The 20055-nt window shown below is 41.4% G+C and overlaps 1 protein-coding gene across 1 annotated transcript in view; it reads left to right on the top strand.

Moving 5' to 3' along the window:
* GRHL2 (grainyhead like transcription factor 2) overlaps window positions 1–20055 on the top strand; it is a 95433-nt gene that overhangs the window by 62461 nt on the left and 12917 nt on the right. Inside the window, exons 10-13 of the mRNA XM_060775681.2 lie at window positions 8146–8233; window positions 8334–8470; window positions 16876–16907; window positions 17863–17954. Of these exons, the coding sequence (XP_060631664.1) occupies window positions 8146–8233; window positions 8334–8470; window positions 16876–16907; window positions 17863–17954 (349 nt within the window). The remainder of the gene's footprint in view (window positions 1–8145; window positions 8234–8333; window positions 8471–16875; window positions 16908–17862; window positions 17955–20055) is intronic.

Here is a 20055-nt window from a genome sequence, read left to right as displayed (position 1 = left end):
GTCCCTGAGGGCAAACACTTAATGGAAGTACATGAAAGTTTAGTTTGTGCTGTACTTTGATTCAGACTTTGAGAACCGATGGCTCAATGGTCCCACTGATATGGAGTATTATTCTAAAATATGTTGAACTGGTTCTGTGTTAAGTCCCATTCAAAGCTTGGGAAAGTGGTGCTTTTGGACTACAGCTCCCTGTCTTTCCAGATTGTGGTTGAACAGACCCCTTGGCTGTCTGGTACCCAGGGCCCCTTCCACACAGCTGAATAAAATCCCACATTATCTGCTTTGAACTGGTATATATGGCAGTGTGGACTCAGATAACCCAGTTCAAAGCAGATACTGTGGGATTTTATCACTTGATATTCTGGGTTATATGGCTGTGTGGAAGGGCCCTATGTTGCAGTTCATGGACCCTGCAGATTGCAAGTAACTTCCAGATTGCAGGTTACTAAGAGTTGCTTATACTCTTGCTTGGATGGGGCTGTGAAAAGAAAGGATGGATCAACATGTATGAGGCACCTGCTTTAGTCAGTTGGCTGCAGGTTGTAGGATGACCATGTGACCGATTTTACAGAGGATTGTTCTTTGTTTGAATGCCTTTTCGCTCAGTTTAATGATTTATAACCACAAAAATGATGATCCCGTCTTACTGAGGACTTGGGCAGAAGACTGGACAGGCAAGTAGGTCATCTGGTGATTGGGTTGCCAGATGAAATAGGTGGGTCCGTAGGTGGTTGCGGAGACCTATTCTTGAGCCGCATGTTCTACCGCAGTGAGGACATTCATTTCCAGATGGAAGGCGGTCCCGGTCAGGGTTGGCTTGACGCGCCTTACTCTTGGAACATTCCTCCCTTTCACCCTCCATTTGTGCCTCTTCAAATTCTGCAGCACTGCTGGTCACAGCTGACCTCCAGTTAGAGCTCTCAAGGGCCAGGGCTTCCCAGTTCTCGGTGTCTATGCTACAGTTTTTAAGGTTGGCATTAAGCCCTTTGTTAAATCTATTTTCTTGTCTACCAACATTACATTTCCCGTTCTTGAGTTTGGAGTAGATTAACTTTTTTGGGAGACGGTGATCGGGCATTCGGACAATGTGGCCAGTCCAGCTGAACCAGCGCAGGTTCATTGGAACACGCAAGCCCCCTCACCATGACAAGGTGACAATCCATCGAGGGGTTAGGTAGAACCATCACAGCCTTAAAGAGGATGGAGCAATGGCTCTTATTCCACCTGCCAACCATATCTGGTCATCTGCTCTCCCACAATGGTGAAATGTATTGTATCTCATTATTTCAAAATCAATACACATGCAAATGCTCAAAAAATAAAACCAAAGACTACAGATGATTTACATAATGTTAAAGACACTGAAATAGTTCCAGATTTGACATACGTTGGTTCGGTCGTTAATTGGAATGGAGGCTGCAGTCAAGTAAACAAAAAATGACCAGAATTTGGAAGGGCAGCTATGGAGGAACTAGGCAAATTCCAGAAATATGAAGATTTATCACTGAATACGAAAGCTAAGATGTTCCCTGCTATCATAATTCCAATTTCTGTGTATGGCTGTGATAATGGATAATGAAGAAAGCTGATAGGAAGAAAATCAACTCATTTGAAATGTGGTGCCAGGGAATAATTTTATGGGTATCGTGAACTGCTGAGAAGACAAATAAATGGCTGTTAGAGCAAATAAAGCCTGAACTCTTCCTAGATGCTAAGATGACTACACTGATATTGTCAATCAAGGAAGCCGCAGCTCTAATTCTGCAAGGGATATTGATGGTAAAGTGATCTGGCAGTCTTAGGGTCACCACAAATCGAATTTGGCTTGACAGAGGTTAATAAAAACAATATATCGCCATATTAGCCTGTGCAGATATTATGCAAATCTGTTCCTCCTTTTTTTTCTTGGCCATACATTTCCTCTTTTTTTTGGAAGTTTTCCACTGTCATTCCACTTTAACCATTGTATCTGCATCCTTGGAGTTTGTAGTTTGGTGAAGCACTAGAGCTCTCTGGCTAAGAATCCCCCCCCCCCCCCCCCAACACACACACATTGGAAATCTCCCAATTCCATATGATTTTACCATGGCACTTGGATTCCATCAGAAGTAAATAGGCTATGCCAGTACCAATTAAATGTGTGGGATTATTCCACCAGGTTACTTATGCCATCTAGTGGTACAGTGTGAAAATAATGCCTGCTTTAGTAAATATTTAAGATGGCTGGGCTATGACTTATCGGAAGAATGGGAGGATTCTTGAGGTGCTATATAGGGTTCCCTCTTCTTGCTCCAAACTTATCCTCCCAACAGGTCTCGTCTCAAGATGTATTTGCCTATTTGCTTGTTGTGTGTGTGTGTGTGTGTGTGTATATATATATCTTATCAATCATATATAGAATCGTAGAATTATAGAGTTGGAAGAGACCTCATGGGCCATCCAGTCCAACCCCCTGCCAAGAAGCAGGAAAATTGCATTCAAAACACCCCCGACAGATGGCTATCCAGCCTCTGTTTCAAAGCCTCCAAAGAATGAGCCTCCACCACACTCCAGGGCAGAGAGTTCCACTGCTGAACAGCTCTCACAGTGAGGAAGTTCTTCCTCATGTTCAGATGGAATCTCCTTTCTTGTACTTTGAAGCCATTGTTCTGCGTCCTAGTCTCCAGGGCAGCAGAAAACAAGCTTGCTCCCTCCTCTCTATGACTTCCTCTCACATACATGGTCATCATGCCTCCTTTTAGCCTTCTCTTCTGAAGGCTAAACATGCCCAGCTCTTTAAGCTGCTCCTCATAGGGCTTGCTCTCCAGACCCTTGATCATTTAAGTTGCCCTCCTCCATGACACATTCCAGCTTCTCCCTTCAATTGTGATGCCCAGAATTGGACACAGGATTCCAGATGTGGCCTAACCAAGGCAGAACAGAGGGGTGGCATGATCTATTTCTGTTATCTATATACCCACATAAGAGCTACCATGGTGTAATATTTTGAGCCTTAGGGCCCTTCCATACAGCCCTATATCCCAGAATATCAAGGCAGAAAATCTCTCATTATCTGAGTGTGGACTCAGATAACCCAGCTCAAAGCAGATATTGTGGGTTTTTCTACCTTGATACTCTGGGATATAGGGCTGTATGGAAGGGCCCTGAGACTACAACTCTGGAAATCAGGGTTCAATTCTCCATTTGGCCATGGAAACCCACTTGTGTGACTTTGGGTAATTAACATGCTCTCAGCCCTTGAAAACCACATGATAAAGTTACCTTACAGTTGCCATAAGCTGGAAATGACTTGAGGGCACAACCTGAAAACATATACATACATGTTCAAAATGTCTTTCAACAGAAAAATAATCAGGAATAAAAATCACAGTAGCAGCAACTGGATAAAATTGAAACCACAATATCCAGGAAGGAAAGCTTTATATCCATTTTTGAATGAAAGGAAAGACAAAGAGTTCCTCAGGCAGGTTGCTGATTCTAAAAAACCCCAAACATTACCTGCTGACATTTGGGTTACATGAACAGCTGAAATAAATATGGAATTCCAAATGCTATGTTGTATACACTTCAAAAAAATTCAATATAATAGGTCAGAATTATATGCTTCGATGAACAAAAGTGAATCAGGGATTTTTGTAGAATGTAAGGCCTCTCTAACCTTTTTTTTGGATCACACCTCCCAAAATGTGATCCAAAAAATATGCCCAATGCTGGGAGATTTTGGGACCTGTAATAAAATGATGATAATAATCACAAAGATGATGATGATGATCATAAAGATGATGAGGAGGAGGATGACAACAGTGACGTTTCAAAGCTCTAAGTGTGGAATCTGTTTTTACAAGGACAATCACAAGTGTTTGATGATTTGCAAAACAGATGCAGATGCTCTTGACTCTGCAGCATTAAACAATTGCTTATCAGCTTTGTACTGAGCTTTGCTTCCCTTCAGTCTTAATCAAAACACCCTTTCACCTTCTGGTGAACAGTTATTCCTAATTATCATTAAATGATAGGATTGTTTAAAGTTCCTTAAATAGCATTAAGTAGGTTGTCAAGGGAACATCAGACACAACACGGAATCAGTGCAAAATGAACCTATAACAGAGAGTAGGCTAGAATTACTGTGCCTGCTTATCCTGGCCTTTCAGATAAATTATGCAGTTTTATATAATTTAATATCACATTCTCTTTTTTAAAAGAATGCAACATTTCAGCTGTATTTCCCCCCAGTAAAAGCAGCTGTATCTTCCATCCTTTCGACCTGTAAACAAAGGAAGACATCTTTGAGGAATTAAGCCGATAATGTGCCTAAACCTAGCTTTAAGAAAAATGCCAGTATGTAAATATATGTACCAGTAATCATACTGACTTCTGTGGGAGTTGTGTGTGGTAGTGATGTGAGTGTTGGGCCAGCATTCTGGGAGATTGGGATTCAAATTCCTGGCCATATTCACATCACTATCCAGTAGCATTTAGTGCAGGCACACCAATCACATCAGAATGTGTTCACATCCATCTGTACATATTCACTCAAGGCAGTCTTCAAAGGCACCAAAACTGGCCAGTAAGATTGACTTATAATATCAGATGCCTTTTTCTTCCCTTCTAGTTACAGATAATAACTTTCATATATGGTTGTAGCGCATAACAATGTCAACCAATCAACTGAGAGAGGGAGGGACAGAGGAAAGAACTAACCAACCAGTTAACTAACTCAAAAACTACTGTGACCAACATGTGTAGTGATGAAAGTCTCCAGAAACTAATGTTGCTTTGCTAATAGCTAGAATGATTAAAATGAAACAGATACAGTGAAAACATCAGTCCTTGCACTTTGCTGCTCTGCTGCTGAGTACGCATGCCCAGCGTGGAACACATCTCACCACGCTAAAACAGTGGATGTGACTCTTAATGAGACATGCCACATTTCACAGGATAACTGTGCCCTTCACCAATGGAGAAATTATACTGTTTAGCTGGTATTGCTCTACCTGACATCTGCTGGGAAGTAGCAGCCAATAATGAAAGGACCAAGGCAGTGACATGCCCAGCCCATCCCCTGTTCGGATATCAGCCAGCACACCCATGCATTAAATCAAGAAATAGTTTTCTAAGATCTACAGAGATACTCGCAAGAATACCTCAGCAAGCGAGAGTCTAAAAGTGGCAGGCTAAAACCTGGAACTTCAATCTATGGCTGATACTGAATGAGAGACTCCCCCCTGGGCACACAGAAGACTGGGCAACTTGGAAGGTGGTAAACAGACTGCGGTCTGTCACCACAAGATGCAGAGCCAATCTTAAGAAATGGTGCCACAAAGTGGAGTCCACAACATGTGAATGTGGAGAAGAACAAACCACAGACCACCTATTACAATGCAGTCTAAGCCCTGCCACATTCACAATGGAGGACCTCCAGAGGCACTCCAAGTGGCCAGCTACTGGTCAAAGGCCAAGTTTTTAAACTTCATGTTTTCTCAAATACATCACAACTGTACCCTTGGTTTCTCTCCTGATACGACAAATAAAATTAAAACAATTACACAAGCTTAACAAATACTAAGATTCAAAGGTCCAGCTATTTGACATACAGCAGGAAATAACCTTTGTCTGTGTAGATTTGCACTGTGACCTCACACATTAGCATCTTAAATTCAAAAGTTCTTCACATGGTTTTTCCACTGACCTATGTCCAACTTTCTACTCTAAGAGGGACTGAAATGTTACAGAAAGCATAGTTTATTCACCGACTTGGCATCAAGTTAAATAGCAACACAAAGTGCACGGCTGGGGGATGCGAGCTGGAATTACATAGATGTTTAGTAAATGTGGTGTCAGATTAGGAAATCATCATTTCGTGATGCTGGGTGCATAAATTCTTTAACATCATTATAGTCCATGGTGGTGAACAAAAGGTTCCTCCTTCAATTGACTAATCCAGGCTTTGGAAACTGATAAATAGCCAGTCATGGATTGTGGGGTGTGTGTCTGTGTGTATCTGACAGGAGTTGGAAAATAATGGCCATGAGTTTAACGTCATGTATGTGTGTTGAGGAAGGAATATCTGTGGTGATCAGATCAGAATGACCAGTCCATCACCCAGCAGCTGAGTGGAAACTTTGCTTTGAATCCATTCAGTGGCCTATTTAGTCCAGCATTGTTGACAATAATGGGCAATTGTTCTTTTTGGGAAGAGGTCTCCAGTTCTACCTGGAAATGGCTGGGATTGAACCTGGAACCTTCAGCAAGCAAGACAGATTGCCCCATAGAAGAAGGAGGTGGGGAGGCAGAGAGGAAAGATGTGGCAAAAACAGAGAGAACAAAGAAGTAAAAGGAGGCATTCTCATTGAGAATTCAGAAGTAACAAGTAACTATGTCTGACTGTCTGACTGTCTTTCTATCTAATACTACAATAGTCTCCAACGAGACTGAATACACAAAAAATAAAATAAATTTCAGACACTTCTATTTAAAAAGCATGTAGTTGAAACACATTTAAACATGTTTAAAACACGCTGAAGAGATTTTTTTAAAAAAAATAAATGTACAGTATGTTACACACTTCTGGTAATGCCAGTCTGGCAAAGATGCATTTCAGAAGTAACATAGGAACAGGAGTATAGCACTGGGTGGAGGGTGGGAGAAAATCACTGCTAATAATATACAAGGATGATATTTTGTTTTAATGCAGAGAAATGCATTCTTTTTCATACTGAGAACAACATTCTCTTTGAGGCATTCATTTTGGAAGTAGGCAGAGATAAAACTATTGGAAATATGAGATATCGATCGCATTTAGTGCATTGGAAAGGGCAAAATTGTGTCTCTCCCCTAGCTCAGATGTGTTGATTGAATGCAAATGCCTTTTGCACTTTGAACTCAGCTTGCAGTAGTTGAAATAAGCTGAGGATAAATAGGGAAGTGGAAGAGGAGTGCAGAACTGGGACATTCTAAAAGCAGCTAAAAAGGTGGGATATCAGAGTATAAATTAGGACTGTCCCTGCAAAATCAGGAGAGTTGGAAGGTATGCTAATGGCACCTCCATGCCGCTTCTATCTCTGTCTTCCCATTTTTCTCCATATCTGATTGCTAAGGAAGGGCCAGGTTAATTTTGCAGAGGATCCCCCTGATCATTTGCACAGGGCTGTTGAGACTCAGATGAAGGTCACATGAGATCAAATTAGGACTGCAAAGGTTCTTCCTGTATACATTACCTCTGCCTGGAGCCCTTTCCTTTGAATAATTATAGTACTTTGATTCCACTTCAGGTGCCATGGTTTCATCCTATGGAATCCTAGTAGTTGTAGTTTAGGGTTCTCCTGGATTCATCACTGAGCCTAGAACCCCAGGTCTTGGCAGTGGCCAGGGGAGCTTTTGCACAATTAAATCTTGTGCACAAGTTTGTGCTCATACTTTGAGAAGCCAGACTTGGCCATGGTAGTCCATGATCTTGTTACATCCCAAATAGATTACTGCAACACACTCTATGTGGGGTTGCTATTGAAGACTGTTCGGAAGCTTCAAGTTGTCCAATGAGTGGCAGCTAGGTTTCTCAATGGAGTGGCGTACAGGGAACACACAACTCCCCTGTTTTGCCAGCTCCACTGGCTGCTGGTCTGCTACCGAGCACAATTTAAAGTGCTGGCTTTAGCCTATAAAGCCCTAAACAATTCTAGCCCAGCTTACTTGTCAGAACGTATCTCCCTCTATAAACTACCTAGGCGGTAAATATCTTCTGGTGAGGCTCTGCTCTTGGTCCCAGGCGTGACTGGTGGGGGTGAGAGACAAGACCGTCTCAGTGGATGCAAAGAGGTATTTGTGAGATTTTCTGCCTCGTATGCCAAAGTAACCTGTGTGGGTATGGTTATAGTGCAGGCACACAATTTCTTTCTAGGTCCAATGGTTCACATTGTGTTCTGATTGACCATATTAAGAATTATACCAAATTTGAACCACACCATAAAGAAAGATGAGGTTCTCTCTTAATAGGGGTGCAGTGGGGATAGCCAAAAATTTGCATAATCCTGTATTTAGCGAGAGAAAATTGAACTATGCCAATTCATTGAGGTGTAACAGCTATCAACCATTCCTTCCTGTTAAATGGAAATCTCAGTATCTTTATATCTGTGCTTTTCATGACAGGGAGCAGAGAGGAAAATCCGAGATGAAGAAAGGAAGCAAAACAGAAAGCGATCAAAAACCCCGTTATCTCAGCCCCCATGTAGTAATGGTGAGGAGAATCTTCCCTCCCCCTTCATCTTTATTTGTGCTCATCCACACTTACACTGTTGTCCCAGGAATTAACTATATCCTTGTTCTCCTTTGAGCAGCTGAAGGAAAACTGACAACTGCTGCCCTCCAAAAAAAGAGTGATATCACCTTCTTCAAAACAATGGCAGATCTGGAGTCTCAACCTGTTCTGTTCATTCCAGATGTTCATTTTGGGAACCTTCAAAGAGCTGGACAGGTGAGTAATAAGGACAAAACTGGGATGCATAGCATCCGTGAAAATGTTGTGAGTTATATTTATGGAGAAAGGTATTTTTTCACATCTACAGCACTAACAGAGTAGGAGGTTCGTGATCAGGGAAATTTACTTTTTTGGACAACTTCTAGAATTTTTGGGCCAGCCCACAAAAGTTATTATAAACTAATGGTGTTACAATGTTAGAAGCCATCATAGTGGCCATCTGGTCCAGCCTCCTGTCATGCAGGAATCCACTGATAAAGTATCCCTGAGAAATATCCATTTGTTTCCTAATGGCAAGCTACTCCATTATCGAATGATTTTTATCATTGGGACGTTATTAATGAGTATTTGTTTATATCTTTTTTATGGTAATTGGAATCTATGGCTTCGGAGCTAGAGCAGCAGAAAACAAACTCACTACATTTACTACATGATATGTTTTCAGGTGTCTAAATGGCTGTTGCAACAACAAAGATGGAGGGACAAACAACAAGTTCTGGCCCAAGGCGAGGCCGTGAGGGACAGGAGCACACACACCCTCTCACACACAAGGCCAGACAGTGGGAAGCTACCACTGTATATTAATTATTTCCTTGCTGCCACCAAATATTTATTTAGATTTCTTTTGCTGCCACCTTTATCTATTCATAGCCCACCTCCTTCAATAGAATGTTTTTTAAAAGCCACACAAACTCTTCAGGTAAAATAAAACAAGAATATGTTGTTTATTTTGTTTCTTGAACAGTAAATAAGTGTAGTGGTTTCAATAAAATATCAGGCTTAACTTTACGGAGAATGGTCTTTTAACTTGGAGTTTCTTAAAAGCAATGTTTCACACACAGGAATACAAACAGGTTGTTTGAACCTTTTGAATCTTCCTTCCACACCAGCACTCTAATCACTATAGAGGCCTAACTATTTTCCTCAAAGAGGTATATTTTAACAACAGTTCCCAAAACTCTTCCTTCCTTCCCCTTCAAAACTCCTAACCAACCCTTCTTATTCCATATTCCCAAATGAACCAAATTATGGCTGCCTTTTCTCCTCTTTCCCTCTGGCACTGCCCATCTCCAGTTGATAAGCATTTCCCTCCAATTTCATCAGCCAATCAGACTGCAATTCTGGCTATGAGGCTGTCTGATCTCTCCACCCCATTTTTCCTCAGCTTTTGCAAGCCAGGCCTGTTTACTGCCTTTTACACCAACCCTGCAAGGTAGGCCAATCTGTTACAGCTATCATGCCACCTGGCGACCAAAGCCGTCTCAGTACCATGACCAGGCCTGAAGCCAGACTGCGACTGATCTAGATAGTTGATGTCATCCAGGAAACCCTGGAGCTGAGAGGCGACCACCCGCTCCAGCAACTTGCCCAAGAAAGGAAGGTTGGAGATTGGTATTGTGGGCTTGGCCTCATGTAAGCCGCACCGAGTCCCTTGGGGAGATGATAGCAGGGTACAAATAAAGTATTATTATTATTATTATTATTATTATTATTATTTCAGCCTTTGCTTCTTCATGCTAAATAAAAACAACTCCATTAACAATTCCTGACAAGACTTGGTTTACAGGTATTTTAACGTTTTGCCCCCCCCCCCCTTTTCTGGACACATTCCTTCTTGTCAATATTTCTCTTGATCTGTGATGCATGAAATTGGAGACGTATTCCAAGCGATGTAACTAAAACCGAATAGTGTGGTTTTGTTACCTACTTCCCTTGGACTGAAAGCTATTGTTCTTTTGATGCATCTTATAATAGTGTTGACATTTTTTAACAGCCATATTGCTCTTTTCACTCATGGTAAGCTTGTCATCTGCCAAGGTCTCTCATATATACTGCTGTGAAGCTGCATGGCACCTATCTTTTCTTTCTGGGTCTGGGTTTTCCTAACCAAATGTAGTACCTAGTATTTATCAGTGTTGAAATTCATTATGTTAGTTTTCACCCAACTCTCCAATCGATATTGATGATGATGTTTATTTACACCCTGCATTTTCTCTCTACAAAGGAGACTCAAAGCACCTAAGTATCTTGAATCAGATTATCTTGAACCTTAATTTTATCTTCTAAACTACAGCTATCAGATTAAAGGTGACCATAGAGCTATGCTGGAGGACCTACATATTCTTCTCTAGTGATTTTTTATTCATTCTTTTCTACTTTCTCAGAAGTCTTTTTTTGTAACTGAATGTAGAGGGTTGACTGTAATGTCATCATTGAGGCCCTTTTCACTCTATACCACTATGATTTACTGTAACTTCCATGGTTTCATCCTATGGAATTCTGGAATTTGCAGTTCAAGGAAGGGCATCTATAATGCTCATAGTGAGACCTCTGCAGAACTTGAATTCTTTAGGATGCAGCCATGACATTTAAAGTGGTCATAGATATTGCATAGTGTGAAAGCCCTCCGTTTACACACTCAGTATTTAATCCTGGAGACAATCTCTGTTACTCCCTCTTTTTTGGAATAACCAAATGGGGGCCCTATGAGGACTCCACATACATACAATTGTATCTGTTCTTTGGGGTTCTTGTTCATGTGTGGCTAAGTAGTTAAGGTAACAGTGTATGTAATAAACCTCTTCTTTATAACAACAAGCTAAGTTTTTGCACGGATCCGTTTTTATCCGTTTCCATCGGCCAATCCAGCTTCTTCAGTTTGTTTGGGTGTCTGCTGTCAAGGATTTCTGGGCCCAGCTGTCAAGGATTCCTGTCCATAATGGGACCACGTGGCAGCCGATCTCAGCTCTTCTTCTCTTATTCGGCATCACAGTTTAATCTTTTTTTTATTAATCCAAGCAAACAGAAAGAAAACCCTCATTCTCTGAAAACTACCACCACCTATTTACCTCTCGTCTAGAGTAGAAAGTAGAAACCACTCCAAGGAAGCAATAAACCCAAAGCAGAAAGGGGATTGAAGCGTGCCAAGAAAAAGGAAGCCCAGGGAGGATAGCTCCAGGTCATCTCTCGCCTCTAGAGTAGAAACAGATTTAATGAAGCATTAAACCTGGTCTCCTCTACAGACATAAGGGAAAGTATTACAGAAAGAGTGGTATCTTAACTCTGATTCTTTTAATCTAGGTCTTAATGAAGGATATAAAGACAAACAATGTCTAAAATGATGGAAAGGGAAGCCTGGGAAGTCCCCCCCCCCCCCAATAGAAAATGAATCTTTTGGCTTCCCAGATCAAAAACGGATTTCTGTTTTCCCGAATTTGGGAGATTCCCAAAAAATGGATCGGGACGCTCACTGAAATCTAGGACACTGAAACGGATCACAGTTTACCTGAATTTCACAAGCCTAAAACAAGCATAAATGCTGGTTTACTAACTTTCAATCTGTTTTGCTAATTGTATCAATATCTCACTCTCCCTGAACGCCAGCCTTCTCCCTTTTCTCAGCCTCTCCAAGCACAACTCCCACCAAACTGTAATTCTGCCTGACAATTAAGCCCTCAGACCCTTTTCCCCTGATCTTTATCCCTTCACTCAACATTGCAAGGGCTGCAAGTAGTTAATTTCACAGATGAAAGCCACAAGACTAAAAAAATTGAATAAATCAGTGAAAAATGTATCCCAATAAAAGGATGGGAATGAGACATTAAAAGTAAATTGGAAAGAAATTCAAGCAGGAGCTGTGAGACTTTAAAATACCATATCTTTGAAAAAGGTAACTGTAAGTAATAAGATTGTTTAAATTGTTCATCTGAAATGAGAACGACAGAAGGCCATGTGAATACTCCTCAGGCTCTCTTCACACTGCCTCTTCATTTCCTATCATTGCAAAACCTATTCTGCCATAATTTTCTCAATTTTCAGAATTTACCACCGTTTGCCCACTCACTTCTAATTATGGTTGGAAAATTGTGGTTTGAGCTTCGTATGGTTAGCAAAAGAACAAATGGTACATCATAATTAGTCTTCTGTGGCAAGACAGTACCAATAAATACATCCCTCATTTAGCCATAGCTTGATCAAAATGCAGCTTTGAGTTTATACTGGACCAACTTTGTTGCAATCAGCAAGAGAGTATCATTAAAAGTAATGCTAGCTTTTGGCACTGCCTTCAGAGAACTCTTCCCTCCCCGTTTCTATGCATATTATCTTACCTTTTTTGGGAGTTGACTGAGAGCTTAAATAACATTAAGGCAGACAAAATGATGAGTTGAATGATCAGCGTTCTGACTAGGATACTCAGTGTAACAAATCTTGAAGTGACAAGGGCTGAAGTGTACAGTTAATTCATTTTAATCAGTCTCCATTTAGAACGTTAGAACCTTAGGCACTTGCTAACAAACTATTTGCCAGCACTGAAGAGACTAAACGAAATAGTAGATGTCAACACAGTGGAAATACCTGGGGGATGTGAATTTGAATTACATACCATTTTTAATTAGAATCATGTTTTAATGTAAGAAATGCAAAAAAAAAAAACCCAACCCAAAGTTTAAAATTGTGTACATATCTCACTAGCACACCTATCCCTCATTATCTAATGCTCAAATGGCTATCCACCTATTTTGAGATTTAGTTCATTGGTGGAGCATATGCTTTGCATATAAAAGTTCCCAGGCTTCATTTATACAGTCTTCATCTTGGGTTGGAAAAGATTCCTGCCTGTCATCAAGACTGTGATGGGGAACTTTGAAGTGCAAGAACCCATCAAGACAGTCCCCGTAGCTAAGCCTTCAACGAGTGTCAAAGAAGGGAGGCAAAAGCATGGATCAGTGTCAAGAAGCCAGTTCCACTTTAGGACTATGATCGTGTTGCCCGACATATCTGCAGAGTTATTGCTTATGGCAGAACAGTGGCAAGGGTAAAATGGTTGCAGGAGCTGTGGTTAGTGGAAGGACGGGGAGGAAATCATTTAAGTAGGAGAGAAAGCTGCTCTGCTAGTTCCCAAGCTACTTGGGGCCTAGCAGAAAAGTTTTCTCTGGCGGTGGCTCTGCTCCAAAAAGCGTCTTACACTGACTAATAGAATATTACAACAGGTTAAGGTTACCAAAACAATGCCAGTCATTGATTCAAAGTCTTTTGTGTAGCAGAAGGCTCTTCCTCATTCATTCAAGACCAAGCCAGCTCAGAATGTTTTGTCTTATGTCAGGCTAGCTCTGAACAATGTGTTGTTGCTGGAAATATCCATCATCTCAACCTTCACAACCATTCTTTCCCCACCCCCTCAATAATCTGGAGGACTGAGGCTAAACTTAGAAGTGACAAGAAAGCTTCACCACTTGGTTTAGGTGATCCCTCAAGGATGAATGTCTTCCAGATGTGGTGTCTTGGTGGTCGGCCCATAGGTGGCTGTAGAGCCCTATTCTTGATCCGCATCTTCTCCCGCAGTGAGAACATCGGTTTCCAAGTAGAAGTTGGTCCCGGTCAGGGTTAGCTTGATGCTCCTTCCTCATGGCATGTCTCTCTTTCACCTTCTGTTTGTACCTCTTCAAATTCCACAGCACTACTGGTCACAGCTGACCTCCAGTTAGAGCACTCAAGGGCCAGGGCTTCCCAGTTCTTGGTGTCTATGCCACAGTTTTTAAGGTTGACTTTAAGCCCATCTTTAAATCTCTTTTCCTGACCACCAACATTCCATTTCCCGTTCTTGAGTTCGGAGTAGTGTAGCTGCTTTGGGAGACAGTGATCAGGCATTCGGAAAATGTGGCCACTACAAATTAGCATAGAGTCAGGTGTTACGTTTGATGAATCCAAACTCTGATTCTCCCTGGCTTTCTACTGTCTGAAATCTATGCATCCTTTTCCAAGGAGCTTACTATTTTCTCCCCCTTTTTTCCCCTTCCTCACAACTCCCTGTGAGCTAAGTTAGATTGTGAGACAGAGAGTTAAGTTTTGTCTTATGTTAGCATTCTAACCACTAGAAAGGTAAGGTAAAGGTAGTCCCCTGGCATTAAGTCCAGTCATGTCTGACTCTGGGGTGTGGTGCTCATCTCCATTTCTAAGCCGAAGAGCCAGCGTTGTCCGTAGACACCTCCAAGGTCATGTGGCCGGCATGACTGCATGGAGCGCCGTTACCTTCCTGCCGGAGCGGTACCTATTGAACTACTCACATTTGCATGTTTTCGAACTGCTAGGTTGGCAGAAGCTAGGGCTGACAGCAGAAGCTCACGCCGCTCCCCGCAATCGAACCCGCGACCTTTCGATCAACAAGCTCAGCAGCTCAGTGCTTTAACCCACTGCGCCACTGGGCACACACTGGCTATTTCCAGTGTTGTATTAGATAAGTGCAGTTAAGTCAGTTGATTTAACTGAGTACCTTCCTAACTCCTTGGTAGTTTATGGATGTACTGTTTACTTCGAATCTGAAATAAGCAATTTATAGGCAGACTATTTCCATGTGGGCTTCAGATTGATTTCAAAAAGTTTTCTGTAAGTAATACATATATTTCTGGATATAACATTCTGCTGAGCAAGGGGAACATTAGAGAGAATAAAGCCTGGACAAGTTAGGTTTTGGACCAAACTCCCTGCAGCTCCTATCCAACGTGATGAATGATCATGCTGGCTGGGCGTGAGAAACTATGGGAATTATCCTCTTATTTACTTCCTTCTCTGCTGCCTTTCCAAACAAATAGCACTATCAGTTGCAAGGTTAGCAACTGGTTATAAAGAATGGCATATAGCTGAAAAGAAGAGCCATGAAAAAGTATTAGTAGGACAGTATAAGCTCAGCAGGTAAGGAGTTGGTCAACACCATTATAAAATCAGCAGTATAGCTGTGGAGTGTGAGAATATTAGGAAGTAGAGGTAGCCAGCTTGTGGATCCCTGGGCCAGAAGACAGTCATGGAAGAAGGTCATGTAATCAGAGGAGGAACAATGGTAACCCAAGGAAGGAAAGAAGGAGAAACAGTCCAGTAGAGGTGGCTTACCCTGTAGCTACTGGCTGGTCTCCATATCACCCAAAGCTGAGTGCTGGAGGAAGTCATGTTTACTATTAAGCATTGGAACAAATAAACTATTTCCCTTGATCTTTTGTCTTGACACCTCATTGTGAGCTGATGGAGCTGAAGGCCTATGATGTTCTACTTTTCATGGAGGAGTAGATGGAGATTCTGGAAGTTGTCATCACAAAATATAACCCTTTTATGTTGTGCAAAAGAGTTGAAGAATAGAAATAGAGAATTGGTGGTTTTCAGTAAATAAATCAGTAGGTATTTGGTGTATTCTCATGATCAATAGGATTGCCCTGCCAACATAGGGCCCTGGTCCTGGCCACCAGCTGCAGATTACCCCCCAGGAGACTGTTGCCTTTGATTGGAGACATCTTTTCTAGGAACAAAGGCAGCTAAATGAAAATAAAAAGGACACAGTTCTATAAGGATATTTCTTGCATAGGCTGTACTGGGATGAACAGGGCAGACTTACATAGGACGGAATGAGTCAGTAGTTTTCAACAAAGAGAGCAGTTCTTGGAGTCATTACTTCTGGTGTGTAGTGCATTCCATTACCTTTACTTCCACAATGCTACCTCATTCCTGTTCCTCATGAGGGGTGTGAGAAAGTAGCATATTGTTTTATTCATTTGGAGCACATGACTGCTCATTCCCAGGGGAGGCAGATTGGCATGCTTACTTTATAAGATCACAGATAGTAGAAGGGAGGAGGTTTATTTCTAAAATGTTACCAAGGATATGATGCTGCAGAGCAGTACAAGTGGTGGTGGTTCCTAATTGCTGTCAAGATTACACTGATTTAGGTGACCCCTATGAATGAGACCTCCAAGTCAGCTAGTCCTCAACAGCCCTGTTCAGAACAGCAGAGAGGAAACGACCAGGCACATCTTAACACCTCTCAACAAAACATTTTCCCAGGCTCAGCCAGGCCTTCAAATGCTAATGAAGATGGTCAGCTGAAACATTCACACCTAGCTTCAGCAGAGAGCTCTTTGCCCCACCCCAGTCATTCCACAGATATATAAACCCATTTTCCTATTTCCAGGTGGAAGGCAGTCCCGGTCAGGGTTGGCTTGACACACCTTCCTCTTGGCCCCTTTTCTACCTTTTGCCCTCCATTCATGTTTCTTCGAATTCCACAGCACTGATGATCACACCTGACTTCCAGTTAGAGCGCTCAAGGGTCAGGGCTTCCCAGTTCTATGCAGTGTCTATGCTGAGACACTGAGAACACCGGTGTGGTGTGGAAAATGTGTTTCTTGGTGGAACAGGGAGCAGGAGAATGAATGTTGTTACGTTCTTCACAAAAACCAAAGCATTGTTTCCCCCTTCCCAATGCAAAAGTAAATAATTATAAGTAATAATTGTAACTGTCCCCAGAGTCTCAACATGAGCAAAGACAACAAGTATATAATTGTTCTCTTTCTTTCCTAGTTCTTCTGTATATCAACTCCTGACATAATCATAATAAATTTGTTTCTTCAATTCTACAGGTTTACTATAACACCGATGACGAGCGAGAAGGGTAAGACATCATGGGAGTTTCGGTTTTACTAATGCTTTCGCCTTCTCTGCCAAAGGGTGCTGGTGTCTCTCCAAACCACAATTTCCTGAATTCCATATCATTTAGCCATGGCAGTTGAAATGTCAAACTACATTCATACTACAGTGTAGATGCACCATAGTTGCCAGCCTTTATGTGCCCTCTCTGTCAGATGGAGAGACGGTTTAGACAATGAAGAAGCAGTGGGTCTTGGCCTGGAGAGAAGGAGAAGCAAGTTTGTGCTCAAAAGTAGAATCCATTTCCCTTTTCCTTTCTCTCAAATCCCAGGCTAGCTATATTCTTGTCATATGAATTGTTGCCCCTTCTTTTTATACTTAAATTAGCATTATAATTGGAGTCATGTAATTAAACAACAATTTCACTGTTAGATTAGATCTGTCCAAATACTAAAGCTTCATGAATAATTACATCATCTGTTTGATAGCTGACAACTTGGAGTAGCCTTTGCTCTCACTTTGCATTATTGTTCTTCTTGTATTGAGTAGCATCTGTTGATATATTGTGGCTGCAATTTTAAAATGTTCTTCAATCAAGCTATAATACATAAATGTGTGGGGAAAATATTTATCAGGAATCTAGTTAGCAGGAAGACAGAAAATATATGTCAGTGCTTTTGCTGTTCTCCAATTATTCTAGCAAAGCAGCAAACACAGAAAATCCAGGATTGATCACTGTAGTCCTTATGTAGATGTTGGAAACATTACTTTGCTGGATTACAGTTCCCAAATTTTTCTAGTCAGCATAATACAGTATCCATGCTGGCTAGATAATTTTGGGAGTCCAAAAAAAGTAAGTTTTCCACACTCTGCACTGGCTTTGCTTAGCCTCTTTCCCTAACTGGGAATACTATTGTGTAACTCTTAATTTGGTTCAGTATTGCATCTTTGGTTTCTCTCTTTGTTTATCTCTGCAACAGAAGTATATTGGCTAAACGGATATTCCGGCCAGTAGAAGAGGACTTTGTCACACCTCCATTAAAGCAAATAAAAGAAGAAGGATCAAAAAGAGGTATTTATCAATACTTAGGCATTTTGTCTTATCTTCTTGATTCACAATTAATTTGAAGTTAATGCTGGAGAAGGATAAAATATGGTATGTAAATATAAGTCTGAACAGAGATATTCAAATGAAAAGGATGATTAAACCTTATGTCCCCCGGATTAGTTGAACTGCAACTCCCATTGTCTTGTGATCCACTGTCAGTAGGAAATAGTGTGATAAAACTTGAATTGGGAAAGAATGGGATTCTACTCTATAGCTTTGTGTGCCTACCTGCTACAGCCAAGGTAAACAGCAGCTCCCTCCAGAATCCCTTACTGACTGTGCTGGAGCAGCAACACAGAAAGGAAGAGCAAAAGATAAGCATGCCTCACCAGCTAAACCTAGCATGTTGAAAAACAAAACAAGAGATCTATAACTTTGGCCAATGAAGTGGAAATTTTAAGAAAAGTGGAGGATGGTGAAAGAAAAAAAAATGGAAAAAGCTTTTAGGTGATTTGTAGGAGCTTCAAAGCATTTGTGTTTACTTAAGCAAGGCTTACCGACTAGGTTTCTTCATTCTTATGCACATGTTTCTAGTTTTGAATAAAAAATTTGCTGAAGCATTTTATTTATTTATTTATTTATTTATTTACTATAATTATATCTTGCCTTTCTCGACCCTGAAGAGGATTCAAGGTGGCTTACAGCAATTCAATGCCTTAAAACAATATACAATTAAATAAACATTTCAATTAAAAAAAATAAAAACAAGGTGAGAAAACATTAAAACATTTAAAACATTACAATTACTACTATAAAACCACACTATCGGCAATCATAGTCCAGACCGTTCCAGTAGCCATTCCAAATCCATCTATTTCACTGCATTATTCTCCAAAGGCTTGATCCCAAAGCCACGTTTTCACTCTCTTTCTGAAGGTCAGGAGGGAAGGGGCTTTTCTGATGTTGCTGGGGAGGGAGTTCCACAGCTGAGGGGCCACCACTGAGAAGGCCCTGTCTCTCGTTTCCACCAATTGCGCCTGCAAAGGAGGTGGGACCTAGAGCAGGGCCTCTTTGGACATCTTAATCTCTGGGCTGCTGTTCATTTTTGTGATTCAGAAACCTATCCCTTCAATGCTATTTCTGCGTCTAGTGTCAGATTTTCCATTAAAAAGTAGTTCCCAGGAACACATCTGCTTTGTTAACTTAGAGATACCTGTATGCATACATACATATAGTTTCTACAGGCTGCTAAATTCACTAATTCCTGCACTGGGGAATATCTAAAAGTAGTGGAGGGGTTACTGAGTACCAGTCAGTAGGTGGTTATCTTACATGAAGAAGCATTTACATGGATTTCCCACCCACTTTGCCCTCCCACAGTGATACATCACGCAGGGCTGTTGATCATGCACTTTGTCACTAAACTAGAAGCACCAGCAAATGCAACTTTCTATTAAAAGGAACATCAATGCAAATGTCACAGGCTTATTGGTGCAGGTATAACAACACTATCATGGATGTAGTGTTGTTACCGCATAGCCTGTCTCTGCACTGCATGGAATAATATTTTAAGGCTGTGCCCAATTTTATTTAATGGTGCTTTTCAGGCCCGTAGCCAGGATTTCGTTTCGGGGGGGGGGGCTGAATTTTTTTCAGGGGGGGGTTCAGGGGGGGTTCGGGGGGGTGAGTTTCGGGGGGGCTGAGTTTCGGGGGGGGTGAGTCTGAGTGAAAGAGGGTCTACCCTAGCAAACCTTTTGTATCATTACCCCAATACCCCCATGCATATGGGATATATTGAGTATGGTGATCAGATCCTGATATGAATAAACATAACAGTTTAAATAATGCACCAGTAAGGCCTTTTCGCGAACCACCATGAGAATTTCAGGGGGGGCTGAAGCCCCCCGAGCCCCCCCCCCCCCCCCCGGCTACATGCCTGGTGCTTTTTAACCACCTCGCCGCCCTCAGAGAAAACAGACTTTTGATTAAAATAACGATTCCGGAGTTGTTTTACAAAATGGGGGAAGTAAGTTTTGGTTACCCTCCCATATATTTGTGCCTACGACTCACTTGTAATGGGACTCTTCTGTGCTGTTTAGAACTACTGTGTAAAACTTCATTAAGT

The sequence above is a fragment of the Anolis sagrei genome, chromosome 4, assembly GCF_037176765.1.
Source record: "Anolis sagrei isolate rAnoSag1 chromosome 4, rAnoSag1.mat, whole genome shotgun sequence".
NCBI classification, from domain to species: domain Eukaryota; kingdom Metazoa; phylum Chordata; class Lepidosauria; order Squamata; family Dactyloidae; genus Anolis; species Anolis sagrei.
Note: the sequence above shows the minus strand (reverse complement) of the source record. Positions and strands in the feature narration are given on the sequence as shown.